General features: G+C 40.2%; 1 protein-coding gene across 1 annotated transcript in view; it reads left to right on the top strand.

Annotated features, from left to right (window-relative positions):
* The window catches only part of LOC135347519 (116 kDa U5 small nuclear ribonucleoprotein component-like), a 29,255-nt gene extending 22,049 nt beyond the window's left edge, over positions 1–7,206 (top strand). The window contains exons 21-23 of the mRNA XM_064545546.1: positions 4,774–4,817; positions 5,936–6,043; positions 7,135–7,206. Coding sequence (XP_064401616.1) covers positions 4,774–4,817; positions 5,936–6,043; positions 7,135–7,191 — 209 coding nt within the window. The 3' untranslated portion in view covers positions 7,192–7,206. The remainder of the gene's footprint in view (positions 1–4,773; positions 4,818–5,935; positions 6,044–7,134) is intronic.
* The last annotated feature ends 8,014 nt before the right edge of the window (positions 7,207–15,220 follow it).

A 15,220-nucleotide genomic window follows, 5' to 3' on the forward strand; every position in this document is an offset into this window, starting at 1 on the left:
TTTTTTCTAAGATCTCTTTCACCAATAATACTTCTTTAGAAAATTATATAGAAGCGTCTGTGATGTTGCAGTATAATTCTCGTTGATGATTTTGAGACTAATGGGTAAGAATTAAAGACTAATAGGTACAATGCATGAGACTTGGAGACTATGCAAAATTTTTAGCATAATCTGTACAAGTACTCCATACATGCTATAAATTACATGGATATGAAACGACGGTAGTTTCCGGTGTTTTGGCTGTCCCACTCATTGCATCGGATGTAGCGGAAGTTTACAGTATAGTATACGATTATTCCAAATAAAAATGGCTACTCGAAGAGAGTCACTAGTTGTTCAGCACTGAGAGCGTTATTTGAGAGAGTTTTGACAAATTTATGACTGAGAATAATGATGATGGAGGCTCTAAGATAGCCTTGAGTCATGACAAGGATGCATTTTACATGTATATAGATCTCAGAATTTAATATAGATTCTACTACAATTATTATACATGAATGAATGACAAGTATGCTTGGCTGTCGTAATTGTTGACATGGAGTAGAGGCTTTGAACTCAAACGACATGGACAGTGGACATCACTTTCTCATGTCGTTCTTTTGCCGGTCAATGAATGGTTTTCCTTCTTTCTTAATCTCGCCAACTTCTTTTTTCTTGTGAGCCGAGAGTCTGGCTGTAAAAGAAAACATAAATGAAGTCAACAGCATGACACTGTAACATTACGAAAGAATAATCTCTAGCTACTTCAGTTCATAATAATTATAAATCAACCTCATTGAAGGTGAAAAACATATAGTACATTTCGTTGATTTCTAGCCACAATGAGACAACTGCAATACTAAAACCTTCTGCAAGACATGAAGATGCCTTTGAACTACCTGATAAAAACAATTGTAGGCATTGAAGGTTGATGGTCATATAAATTAAGTGACACAAAGAGACCTACTTGACAGCACCTATTGTGACAATTTATCCAGAAAGTTACGGCAGATACAAAACCAAACCATATGGAAGACACAACAATATATATTAGCTAACTGCTTGATGTAAAACAAACACAGCAATCCTCTTATAAGCCAAGACTTCGAGTCACAAAGGTTGAAACACACATTTTACAGTAAAACATTTATAAACATAAAATAACATAAAGCTTTAATCAGCTGTAAAAGCACTAAGCGAGCTAATCATGGACAAAACTTACTTTAGATAGTTAGTTGCAGAGTCAGTCGTGTTTTAGTTGAATTTGCAGCTCTTTTCATACAGCTATAGCTCTTTTTTCAACTCTGTCTAACTCATTGACAGCGTGGCAATGAGTGTCCCAGAAAATGTCCGCATACTAACCGTAAACTACGGTCGTTTCATATCCATGTAATTTATAGTATCTATGAGTACTCTGTGGTTTATTGTGGCTTATAATTATGGGCAATGCGTGGCTGTACAAGTACTCTGTGGTTTATTGTGGCTGTGTAATGAGATTCATTTATGGGCAATGCACGTGATTATGGGGATTGCCCAGTGTTTTACAAGTAAAACTCTCACATTCAGCATGTTTTACAGTTGGTATAAAAAGTGTGATCAGTGTTTAGCCCTTGCCTCATCCCCTGGCTGAGTTGTCTATCCTAAAATGGACTTCAACCAAGACCAAGCATCAATGGAGCTTAGTTTGCAAAGCACTAGAGATGCCAGTCTCTCCATAGAATGCAGTGAGGCACCAAGCAGTTGTTCTGAGCTGGTGATTGGACTGCAAAACACTACCAAAGTCTACACTTGCACTGTTGCTCCAAGATTACAAGCTACTGTTAGCTTACCCATGCAAGTGCAAGCTACCCAGCTGATCACAAGAGCTGTTGATTATCGATCTAAGCTTGTCACTGGACTGGAAAACTGTATCAAGTTGGTTCGATGCACTAAAGTAGTGCAACAAGAGACTGACTGCACTGCAAGTGCAGCGATGACACTGGCTAAAAGAGACATTCTGATTCGCCGATAACTGTGCAAAAAAATATTTGTCGTTTTCCTTTATGTTTTACAGTACTCTTTTCTGCATCTGTGCTTTTTCATGACTGTCAGTGTATTAATATTGTTGTTATTGCCATTCCTGACCTCCGAGAACGTTATCGGTTGGCACTTGATATAAGACTCACCTTGACACTAGAAACCGTGGAAGGAACTATTATTATTATGCCTCGAGGCGTAGCCGCACGAGGGATACGACTGTGTGTGTGTCTGTCTGTGTGTGTGTGTATTCCAGCTATAACTGCTCAACGGTTACAATGCGACGAAAACTAACAGCTTCTATAGGCTTCTAGCCACGTTCTCTTGGATTTTGATTCGTGGATTAGCAAACTAAAGCTTCTTTCTCGAGTTATGGCTAGTTTGACTCACATTGAAGGCTGTTGCAGTCTCTTCAGAATCTTTCATAGCATCATCTGTTCGCACAAACTTTCTATTCAACTTATGAGTTAGCCTTGCACTTAAGCGCTAGCTTTTTGTTAGCTACAAGAGTTAGAAAGAGCTGCTAAAGAAGCTAGCTATTTTAGTAGCCATTGTTGATTGAACTTGCAGACACACCCCTATTCCTGGATGTAGATCTAATGCGCATGCGCGCTCAATACCACGTGTAAGAGAATCCATTTTGCAGAATCAGAATCAATTTTCTTCTTTGTTGAGGTCCAGGTAAGCCACAAACCAACCTTTTCTACATTATTTTCAATTTGTATTATTGTTACTGTGTTTAATGTTCATTTAATTGCTAACACCTATTTTGTCAATTTGAAATCATAATTATTGCAAATTATTGCAAATTATTAACCTTTCTATAACACTCTAATACTTTTGAGCGAAAGCAAAAACATGGCGAGAGGCATTAGCACAGCGCCAGCTTGAACACTAGTTATTATTATATATTGCTTAGCTATATTCGGGAGTCTTATATCAAGTGCCAATCCCATTATTAGTACAAAACTGATTCGTGATTAGAGCCCACTGAATGGGAAAAAAATTGTTGAATGCAAAATTGTTAATGCAATTGTTGTATCCACTCTCTGAACCGGAGAGGTTGATTATTCACCATCGATGTCCTCATCCCAGCACATTCATTATGGGTGGCCACTTTTGGTGCACTCACTGTTCATTCATCATTTAAATGTTTTCTACCCCTCCCCCTCCTCTATAGGAACAAACTGACGATGATATCAGAGCCTCTGGAGAAGGAACTGGCCGAGGACATTGAAGGGGAGGTGGTGCAGATAGCCTGAGATCAAATCTAGAAAATGCTTTCCCTGTTTGGGATCCACACCAGAAACTAACAAACTGTGGACCTACCGTCCCTTTCCACAAGAAGATTGTACCTGAAACTATCATATACCTTTAGGTAATAAATGGAATTTCCTGATTCGGAAAGAAGAGTATGCCCTCTCAATTAAGAAGCACAAATAATATAAATAAGACCAATTTGCAGGACAAATGCATTTGCGAACTCTTTTTCCCACATGCAATATCTATATGGAATGATCTACCACTCGAGCAGGAAAGCACATCGATTTTGTCATTTAAGAGAAATGTATACTCTGTCATTTGCATATATAGTCCTTATCTTTAATTTGTACACGCTATCGTAAGTACCATACAGGGCCGTGACACATTAGTACGCTTGCAGTAACTATATAATGTGCATAAAATCATTTATAATGGTGCATGCTATTTTTCTATATACTACTGTGCCAACCTACCAACCAACACACACAACAGTACATGTGCACCCTCTTTTACTATTTGATTGCTTCCTTGTTCCCTCAGATTGCAATCTGTAATTGGTTGTTTGTGGATCTCTGAGGCCCGCTATCAGGTTGAGATCAGTCGAGTGCCGGCTGGTAACTGGTTGCTCATAGAGGGAGTGGACCAGACCATCACCAAGACAGCCACCATCACACAGATCAACGACTCAGAGGATGTGAGTGGGCGTATGGTATACTGTAAGACTACTTAGCCCTTGTTTCGGTGTCTCCTAAGGCCGTTGATCTGAGCATGTACATGTACGTGTACCATGTGATAGGGTTCTATGGAATTTTTAGGAAATTGCAATTGCATGTTTGTGTCAGTGATGTTTTGGGTCAAGTTATTTCTATGCATGCATATCCCAATAACTAACATGTACATATTGTACACAGTGCTTCTTTTGGTTTCATTTGGAGACTATAACTTTCTTTGATTCCAAGCATACCATTTCATTTCATTCATGGAGGATCCTTTTGAGAATAATGGTCAGTTAAACCATAGATAATAGAGACAGTGCCGTGATTTCCTGGGGTGTACACATGCAAAAGGTTTGCATTCCAATTTGCCTCAATGTATGTGCATGGCTTTAAGCTTCCACAACCATCACTTTACTGTATACATTCCTGTCCATGCCATGTATGCAACCCCCCTATGCAACCAATTTGCCTCAATGTATGTGCATGGCTTCAAGCTTCCACAACCATCACTTTACTGTATACATTCCTGTCCATGCCATGTATGCAACCCCCCTATGCAACCCCTCCCTCCTAATCTTGTAGGTGGAGGAATCTGGGGAGCACGTGGTGTTTGGTACGGGAGAGCTCTACCTGGACTGTGTCATGCATGAGTTGACCTCAGGAAGATGTACTCAGAGATAGGTGAGATTGTTGCTAGGTATACAGTGTGTAGTTAAGATGCCTGTACCGTGGCTCTTACATACATGTAGGTACAAACTATAATTACATGTGATTGTTTTGAATTCCCCTTCCCCTGCAGACATCAAGGTGGCTGACCCAGTGGTGGCCTTCTGTGAGACAGTGGTAAAGTGCTTTGCTGAGACTGAGTAGTATACAATTCACGTTGTTCACACGATCGTAGATTGATGTGAAGTTTTAAGGGTTTCCCTACAGCTGATTAGTGATTTGATTAGTGTGATTGAATTTGTTTCCTGGAGTGGTGCGAATGTGTGGATGTTGAGTTTATAAAGCTGTAAACAACAAAACTTAACATTGTTAGCTATGCAACAAGCTAGTCTCAAGTATTTCTCCTACAACCCAGACCAAGCATAAATAAGGATTATAGTTTCCAAAGCACTGGATGCAGCAGTCTCTCCATAGAATGTACATGTAGTGAAGCATCAAACAGCTGTTTTGAGCTGGTGATTGGACTACAAAACACTACCAAAGTCTGCACTTGCACTGTTGCTGAACGATTACAAGCTATACTGTTAGCTCACCCATGCAAATGCAAGCTACCCAACTGATCACACGGAGAGCTATTAATTATCGATCTGAACTTATCACTGGACTGGAGAACTGTATCAAGTTGGTTCGATGCACTAAATTCATTCAACAAGAGACTGACTGCACTGCAAGTGGAGCGATGACGCTGGCTATTCGCTGATAACTATGCAAACTATATATTCCTTTGTATATATACCTCTTTTGTTCATCATCTGTAGACATCTTGCTTCTTGCTGTTTTGTTGACTGTCTTAATATTTTTATTGCCATTACTGACTTCTGATAAGTGCATGATTTATTAGGGATGGTGTGCTGTGAGATCCACTTTCGATGTGCACACTGCCCTCTTTTTTTGTAATGAAGTACCTCTGTGCATTGGGAACTCATATGGAACCAATGTGTGGCCAGTTCAGTTTCAATTTAGTATTTCAGGTCCGTGTGTCCCTTGTGCAGAGATCCAGTATGATTGTCGTGTGGGTGGTAAAGAAGACCTGTGGGCCTTAGGATGTATGGTTAGGGTGTTATGTAAACCCTCTTTTGGGGAGTTTGTTTTCTCACTTGTTGACATGTGTTTATTTGCCCTTCGGTGGGCCTTCAGACAAACAAAACGTTCTAAAATTCCATCTGTTACTGGTGTACAATTAAACAAACAGTATAATCTATTCTTTAGTGTACCTTGTCATCCCTCCCCTGTAGATTGTCCCTGGAGACCCACTGGACAAGAGCATAGTGATCCGTCCCCTGGAGCCACAGCCCGCCCCCCACCTCGCCAGGGAGTTCATGATCAAAACAAGGAGGAGAAAGGTGCGTGGACTTTAACAACCCCTTTATCTAAGTGTGCATGGGAATAGTAAACCAGCCAGCAGATGTGCATTGTCGGAAATCCTTCAATTCTAAAATTTACCGGGCCGTGTGTGTGTGTGTGTGTGTGTGTGTGTGTGTGTGTGTGTGTGTTGTGTGTGTGTGTGTGTGTGTGTGTGTGTGTGTGTGTGTGTGTGTGTGTGTGTGTGTGTGTGTGTGTGTGTGTGTGTGTGTGTGTGTGTGTGTGTGTGTGTGTGTGTGTGTGTGTGTGTGTGTGTGTGTGTGTGTGTGTGTGTGTGTGTGTGTGTGTGTAAGTAGGGGTTTTATTACTACCTGTTCATCGATCTTCTAGCATGTACATGACACTATGCATGATGATCTCGTGGTAGGCATACAGGAATATTTACAATGGTAACCACATGATACACAAATTTAGGGGAAGTTGCTAACAGATGGCTTTAATGGTTCTTGGTTAGGGGTTGAGGTATATAAGGTATGTTAGACATGCATGGGTTCGTGTTTCCCTAATGTTAGGATGGATGAATTTTACAAGTAAGCCATGCAAGGGTTCGTGTTTCCCTAATGTTAGGATGGATGAATTTTACAAGTTTTGAATGCTGAAAGTGATAGCAAAACAACCACAATTAGCATTTTTTAGGTGTATCATTATGCTTACTGTAACAGGAGGCTGATTTCTTTCTTATAAGTACTGGCGTTGGGTTATAATTATTGTAGCCTTTAATTTTGTTGTTCCAGAACAAAGCCAAGTAAACTGCAACAGCCAATGATATTATAACTGACAACTTAAATTGGTTGGGTTTTTGCTATGATGCCTTAACCTCTACTGTATACACGTACTTGTATATGGGATATCACTGGAATGGTGTGTTGGTTTTGAGTCTTTTGAACTTAGAAATAAATACCTAGTGCATTGACCTTTACCGTAGATTAACTCTTCAATCTCTGCCTTTACCAAACCCCACCCCACACCTACACGATACATTGACTCCACTTGGTACTGTGTGGACCTTTACCAGAACCCCTACCCACTGACTCCCCGCCCCCCCCCCCCCACACACACACTCTCTCTCTAGGGTCTGTCAGAGGATGTGTCAGAGGATGTGTCAGAGGATGTGTCCATTTCCAATTAAGTTCTTTGATGACCTAGAGCTAGCTAGACATGCAGGACGTCATGTTTAACTATCCAACTTTATTGTAGAAAAATTGTTAAGCCGACTTATACAGATTGATGAGGTAAGCAGTTGAAAGGTTTCAGAGTGTAGAACAGCCAGGGTGGAAAGTGGTTGTTTGATAAAAATTATTATTGTGTGGGTAGGGATATATTTTTTAAATTATGACGGTACATGTATCTAGGAAATTCAATGTACTTCTTAGGAGTTGTTGTGTATTACGGGCTTTTGTACGGGTGGGGTAAACATATCTCTTGGTAGCAGCGAAGGCACGCTCCTTCCGATAGAGAGGCCGTGCACACTGGACCAGGGTGATTAGTAATTGCATGGCCCTAATCAAGTTGGTAGGTATGCACTCCTCTCCCCGTGATGTAAGGCTTATACTGATGTCATTATATTGTACACTACAAGAAGGCAAGGCAGAGAAATTGGCTTAATAGGTGAGTTTACTGGGGGAAGGTGGCCTCAGCACTGAGTTGGTCCGTTTTGAGGTTGTTTAGTTAACGATCTTTACCCACTCTAGTTAACTATATTTATCATGTACGTACAGTATAAAGTGCAGAAGTGAGGATCAGAGCTGCTGATGAAGGATGAGGAGGACTCTAAAATAATGGTCTTTGCCACTCCCTCCCAGTGTACAGTGCTAGTGGTCAGCAGGTGTGTGTGCTGGGTGATGAGAACTACACACTGGAGGATGAGGAGGACTCTACAGGTCAGCGATTGCATACATGTGTCTTGTTAACTCTTGCAGTTTCTGCGTAATACCCAATATGAGATGATTTATATATGGATAGATCTACCTGTAACTAAAACATTGTGGGCAAGCGATCGCGAAGCGAGTACATTTCAAGTGAACAACTTCATTAAAGAGCATTTTGTTTAATTCAACCGAGTGATGTATAATACTCACGTGTTTCGGTGTAACTCGGTAGTACGGGGCTCACTTTGCTCTCCCAATGAATTATGACATGATAGACTTTCCCAACCCACCGGTTGAAAGAAGAGAGATTGTCTACAATAGCCGCTCAGTTAATGGTCTCTCCCTGGTACCAATTAGATTTCGAACATCAAGGTACCAATACTCATTCTTCCCACACGCTGTAACTTTATGGAATAAACTTGTTAGTAAGTACAATAATTTATAGAAGACATTGTTACTGTCAGTGTGTTTAAATATTTTCTGTTTAGGGTGCACTTTACATCTATAGCTATACTAGCTGATTGTGTACATCCTATGCTATATGCTGAATTATTATAAAATAAAAAATAAAAAAATGTACCGTACTTCTTCTAAAAGAGGCCCCCTGGAGATTTCTCTCATAAGATACCATAATTATTTCATTGGCTATTTCTTGTTTTGCATACTAGTCTCAAAATTATTAAAAAGCGGCGCCTTATTTAGAAGAAGTACGGTATGTTGATATTCATGGCTTACCGTCTTTCTTCTATCTTCTAATTCAAAATAGAACGAGAAAAAAGAAGTTTGGCGCTTAGCGATAAAATGTAAAGGTATAATAGTAGTTGTTTCACAAGGCTTTTTGTATAACCTCGATTTCAGGCAGCGTTCTAATTTATTTCTGTGCCATCTTAGTACTAGCACTACTGATTTGTGTGGGTTAGAGCAGCCACACTAAGTAACCTCAGATGAGATAAGCAGTACTACCCCAAATTTAGTTCATAAAATGTAAATGAAGGTAACTGTCAATGTTTATCGTGTTATATATACTGCTACTTCAAGTCCTTCAAGCACCATGACTCCACTGGAGGAGGGGTTAGTTTCTTGCTCGGGAAATCCATCTTGTGCATCAATTAGTGCAGTATCTTGCAGTGTTGTAGCTGCAGTTTCTTGCACTAATGTATTTGAACGAGCGATCATTTTGCAGTTTAGAGGCAGTTTCATTCCAATCACCATTTCTAAATCAGCTGTTAGCAACACAACATTTTGCACATTTCCATGGTTAGTAGTCCATCCTGCAGTGAGCTCTCTTGCATTGGCCTAGAAGCAGTACGTCTTCTTTGCTGCAAATTTTCTCTCACTATCCCATCTCTTGTGTGTAGTGATTTTTTGTTTTGTGCTGTTACTGTGTGGTGCACTTACTGTGTGGTGCACTCTAGCTAAGCTTGTGTTGACTTCTTTATGTATTTTACGCACTTTCAGATTTTTCCCGTTAGCCGTTGCCCATACATTGTATACGAAGATAGTTGTGTCATTTCCAACAGAAGCCTGCTATCAAAAGTAAGTATGTTGGGTAAAGGGTTGTTTGTTTTGAAAAGCATATATTTTTTTATAGTTGAGTATGTCTGTGGTGTGTGTACTACCCCCCACTAAGACTGAAGCGTTATACTCTCCCCCCCTCCACATTGTACAGGGTGTGTGTGTACTACCCCCCACCAAGACTGAAGCTACTGACGAGGGGGCGTGTGTATTACCCCCCCCCCTCCACCAAGACTGAAGCTGCTACTGACGAGGGGGCGTGTGTACTATCCCACAGCTACGGATGAAGAGGTTAAGGAGAAACCAGTCCATTGGAGGATTGATATTCGACTTGTACAAATAGACCAATATTTTATTGGTATCCTCTATTTCACAGGTAAGTATGTTCGGTAAAGGGTAGTTTATTTTGAAAGAAACGCATTTATAATTGAGTATGTCTGTGGTAAAGGGTCGTTTATTTTGAAAGTGTCTTATGATAGATGGAGTGTGTCTGGTAAAGGGTCATTAAATGTTGAAAGCCTTTTATGATGATATTGAGCATGTTTGGTAAAGGGTCATTGTATTTGAAAGCTTTATATGATGTAGATTTCACAGGTGGGTATAGTTACAATACTTTGATACTCATATATGACATTCTGATTGCAGTTTTGCTGTTTGGAAATTCTCTTCTGCACGTGCACGCTCCACTGTGTTCATAGCTACCATGTTGTTGTTATGTTATAAAGTCTCACGTTTTTAGGAGTGTGGTAGTTGAAAAATGACATCCTAGCTAGTCAGTTGCGTTCAATGTTCAGAGCTGCTCACTGCACACTGATAAGAGACAATAGTCGGGTTGGTCCTCTTCACTTACACTCTTAACTCACTGCTAACAAATTCTGTGCGTTGAGTAATGGATGCATAAGTTTGTGCATGCAAAGGTCATCAATTGCGAGTTACTCACGTGTAATCGACAGGATGTCACCTTACTTTGTGCACAGTTTTTGTGTAGAGCTATCGGTATAGTTCGATACTCTTCTGGTAAAAATGTACTGTACTGTACATCTTGTGTGGTTTCAATAAGTTTGGAGTACCCCGGGCCCTTGAAGTTGTGGTCATTTGCGAGTCTAATGTACTGTATGGTTACTGTGTATGGTTAACTGTGTATTGTTGGTGAAGACTGACTATAAGACAACCAAGTTTCACTGTACTGTATACTGTATCTTGTGTGGTTTATACAGAGCAAAATCTACTCATCTTTAATAGTAACCTTAATCAGGTACGTATATTAAGTGCACTATTACAGCTACATGGATATGATTATTTGGGAAGAGACTCCAGGCTTCTTTGCTGGCTACTGTGAGCCTACTCTGGTTCCACTGTATGTCATACTTTTAACACTCTAGGCCTGCTCTGCTGTGATCCAAATAACAGTACATGTTCACGTACGTACCATATCGCTTAATTGGTTGTGAGGCAGACATCCAAGGGTTAGCACTTCAGTACTCTATAGTTCCTGTTCTTTGATCATCTTGTATGATCCAATCGTATGCCTGTACTAATCATTCCCCCCACCCCCTATATAATCACAGGTGATGATGAACACAGAAAGATTGTTAAAGCATGCAGTTCAAGAGAGACTGGCTGTTACACTCTGCATCAACAAGGTGAGCAGAAAATGAAGGAATTGCCTCTTGCAAAGAAAATAAAGTACGTAACAATCACATGACTTGTGTAATTAACTCAGGTAGTTTTGCACCAGCTCCAATCGAAAATAAGGTCTGGAAAACTTATACTCGCAAGCCACTCCTTTTCTCTGATTGGACGGGGGCTGGAGAAAAAGGGACTGCATGGTGACTCTGGGCTACAGCTTCTGTCTCTACCAGAATTTGGGTAGAGATTATTCATTGGCTCTTCTACGTGATCCAAACATTGCGTGAGGTAGTAGAATTGCGTAGCCTGCAACAACTGAAGGCATGCGGGCTTCTTAGCTACAGATTGAGTATGGATGCTAGTGCTAGAAAAGAGAAGACTGATTAAGTAATAACAACATCAGGCATTCAGCAGGATAGTCATCTAAGAGACCAGCAAAGATTAGCTGTGTTTCAGTTTTATATGATGAGAACTGGCAGCAGAAAGTCAGTGTGTTATTGGTTGTCCAAGGCTTTTGATATAAACCTGTACAATTAACTAATTTGTCTGCATGCAGGGTGAATCCGGGAAACTCAAATAATGGGTAATGATCGACCATGATTGTTGTTAAAAACGATCGATGCTAAAAGTTCAAGTCTAAAATTAATGGCTGCATGTCGGCAGAGCCTTGCAGCTCTCTTCTCACTCTTGCAGCTACCAATAGCTAGCGTTTTAGTACAGAGCTAACTGAGTAGCAACACTCGGTGAACAAGTTTTGCTTACATACTCTTCTGAAAAGGATGCAGTGGCATTCCAAGTAAGCAAAACTAGAGAACGAAGAATTATTTTGCAAATCCACGAATTTAAATCCAAGAAAACATGACTGGAAGTCTATAAAAACTCTTACTTACACTTCATTGATCTTTGAGGAGCTGTAGCAGTCTACACACACACACACACACACACACACACACACACACACACAAACACACTATCGTATGCCTCGCTTGCACATGCGCATCGAGGTATGATTATACCTATAATACTTTTAAAGTGAAGCAAACATGGCGAAAGGTATTAGTACAGCGCAGCTTGCAACACTCGTTGTCCCAAGAGTATAGTGGGGCTTTGCATTGATAGGTGCATTACTACACAACCATTAGTAAGTTTATTTACGATATGTGTCATTTTCTGCAGAGGCCAGAAGAAGTTCATTTGTTCATCTTGTAATGAAGAGAACATTGTGGCCAACTGTTTCCGAGACAAGGCAGTGGAGTACGAGCTTCGGAACACCACCCTCAAGTGCCTGAACCAATCCTGTCCCTGGGAGGGAGAGAGCAGGTTCTATCAGGTAATTACAGATTACATGCCTTATTGATAATCGTATTCACAAAGTAGTGGGACTGAACCAGTCCCATTCGTCCCATTCAGTGTAATGTATGTACCAAGAAGCAATAAATAGAGCAACTTCCAGTGGAAAATTCTTGACAACTATTTGAACTTTCTTTTGAAGGGTATTACAAGAAGTGTCTAGTAGGAACATAGTTCACTGATCTGTTTTGCCTAGAATGTTGTTTGTGAACCTTGTTTAATGTCTCAGTGTCTGTGTTGGTGGTGAACTAGCATGCAGTAGCCATTTGTGAAATTGATCTCTTTGGACACACCCTTTAATTATTCCTGTGGATGTAATGCGCATGCGCGCTCATTCCCCATGTGTGAGAAAATAATATCCAAGATCCAGATCCTCCTGGCAGAATCATCTTTGTCTTGAGGGCCTGGTAAGCCACAAAACACTACCATATAACAATAATTATAGATAACAATATGCATGTACACAGGTCTTTTCTTCTTAGATATTATATACACTGAACTACAGATCCTGGAAGAATCAATTTTCTTCTTTCTTGAGGTCCTGGTAAGCCACATAATAGATGCATGTAAATAAGCCTTTTCTTCTCAGTGACTTTATATAGATAAGCTAACTTTCATTATAGATAACACTCTAATACTTTTGAGCGAAAGCAAAAACATGGCGAGAGGCATTAGCACAGCGCCAGCTTGAACACTAGTACATTTAGTTTTTGGATGCAAATGAAGTTAACTGTCAATGTTTATCTTATTACTGCTATTTCAAGTCCTTCAAGCACCATGACTCCACTGGAGGGGTTAGTTTCTTGCTCGGGAGTGTGTCCATCTTGTGCATCGATTAGTGCAGCATCTTGCAGTGTTGTAGCTGCAGTTTCTTGTAGTGTTGTGTTTGGATGAGTGATCATTTTGCAGTTCAGAGGCAGTTTCATTCCAATCACCATTTCTGTTGCTTGCAACACAACATTTTGCACATTGCCATGGTGATCATTGTCCTGCAGTGAGCTTTCTTGTAATGGTCTAGAAAGAGTCTTCTTTGCTGCAATATTTCTCTCACTATCCATCTCTTGTTTAGGTTACTTGCTTTGAATTTTGTTCAATGGTGAAGACAATAGTATCAGTTTGTGCTTTAGATTAATTCACTTCCTGTTGCCTGATTATGGTCATCCCTAGCTGTTTATTTTGGTTAAAATAACTGTCCTTGTGATGTGGATTGTTTGAGATACTAGCCAGACTAACAGCAAAACCACTAGATATGAATCTCATTACAAATAATAACCCTAAGCTTAGCTTGCACTTTTATTATTGAAACGTTACAGTTTTCATTGAAGATTGTATGTAGACTATTCTTACATTGAGACATCATCAATTCCCCTTCCCCACATGCAGGTGGTGGTTTCTCACCTACCGAGTTTGCCAAGCGGCTTTGGAGGGACATTTACTTCAACAACACATCGAAACTATGCAAACATTACTCCTGTATGTGTCACTGACTTGTGTCCCCCCCCCCCGTACAGACGTACGTTCACTCGTAAGCCCCCCAGTGTGGATGCGGCCCGCAGCTTTGTCGAGTTCCTGTTGGAGCCACTTTATAAGATATTCGCTCAGACAGTGGGAGATGTGGACACTACACTACCACAGGTGAAGGATCTGTCACGTGGAGGGTTGCAATTAAAACACTTACTTTGTTACCTTTCAAAACCGAATTTTGTCGACACTAGAGCGTTTATTATTCCAGCAGATGTTAATGCCCCAATGCCACACTGTTACAGTATTCATTGTCCTACTTTTGACAATATGCCACACTGTTACAGTATTCATTGTCCCACTTTTGGCAATATGCCACACTGTTACAGTATTCATTGTCCCACTTTTGACTAATATGCCACACTTTTACAGTATTCATTGTTCCACTTTTGACAATATGCCACACTTTTACAGTATTCATTGTCCTACTTTTCTAGCAGGAGTTAATGCCCCAATGCCACACTGTTACAGTATTCATTGTCCTACTTTTGGCAATATTTCCAGCATATGTTAATCTGCTACAGTATTCATTGTAATTCCTAATATAAGGCCACCATACACCAGGAAACTTTCAGGCAATGAATTACCTACAATGGTTGTAGGCATGCAATGAATTGCCTCGCATATGTTACAAATTGCCTACAATCTATTGTATTCACTTGTTGCCTGAAGTTGATCCATGGTCAACTTCAGGCAACAGATTGCCTGAAAGATCGAATAAAGATTTATCATTTAACCACACTACCTGTTGTCATAATTACAATGTACCTGAACACATATCTAAGTGGCCATTTGTGAGTGGCAGAAGTTAGTGAACTGATCAATGTGTTTGAAGAGAGACCCTGCTTTTACAATCCAATAATTAATTTTGTATCCATTTTCCGGTCCAATAAACTCTATTTCGATAATTTCCCCTCCTTTTCCTTAGTGTCGTAACCAGTAGAACAGAGCTAATATTATAGCAAACAACAAACTTTTAACCACCATTTTAAAGGTCAGGGTACAAATATTATATGCAACGAGTTGCTTGCGAGTTGCTTGCAAATTTTCAGGCAATTCGTTGCTCACAACCATTGTAGGCAATGAGTTGCCTGGTGTATGGTGCCCTTAAAAGGATATCTTTTCTTGATTATGTTTCGAGAGTTCTCATTGTCCTACTGTTTCAGGGTCCTCTGATGGTGCATGTGACCAAGCTCTACCTCAACTACGATGCTGCAGTGTTCCAGGCATTAGGGAGAGTGCTCAGTGCTACACCATATAATTATGATTATCTTT

This window comes from Halichondria panicea, chromosome 14 (genome assembly GCF_963675165.1).
Source record: "Halichondria panicea chromosome 14, odHalPani1.1, whole genome shotgun sequence".
Classification (NCBI taxonomy): Eukaryota; Metazoa; Porifera; class Demospongiae; order Suberitida; family Halichondriidae; genus Halichondria; species Halichondria panicea.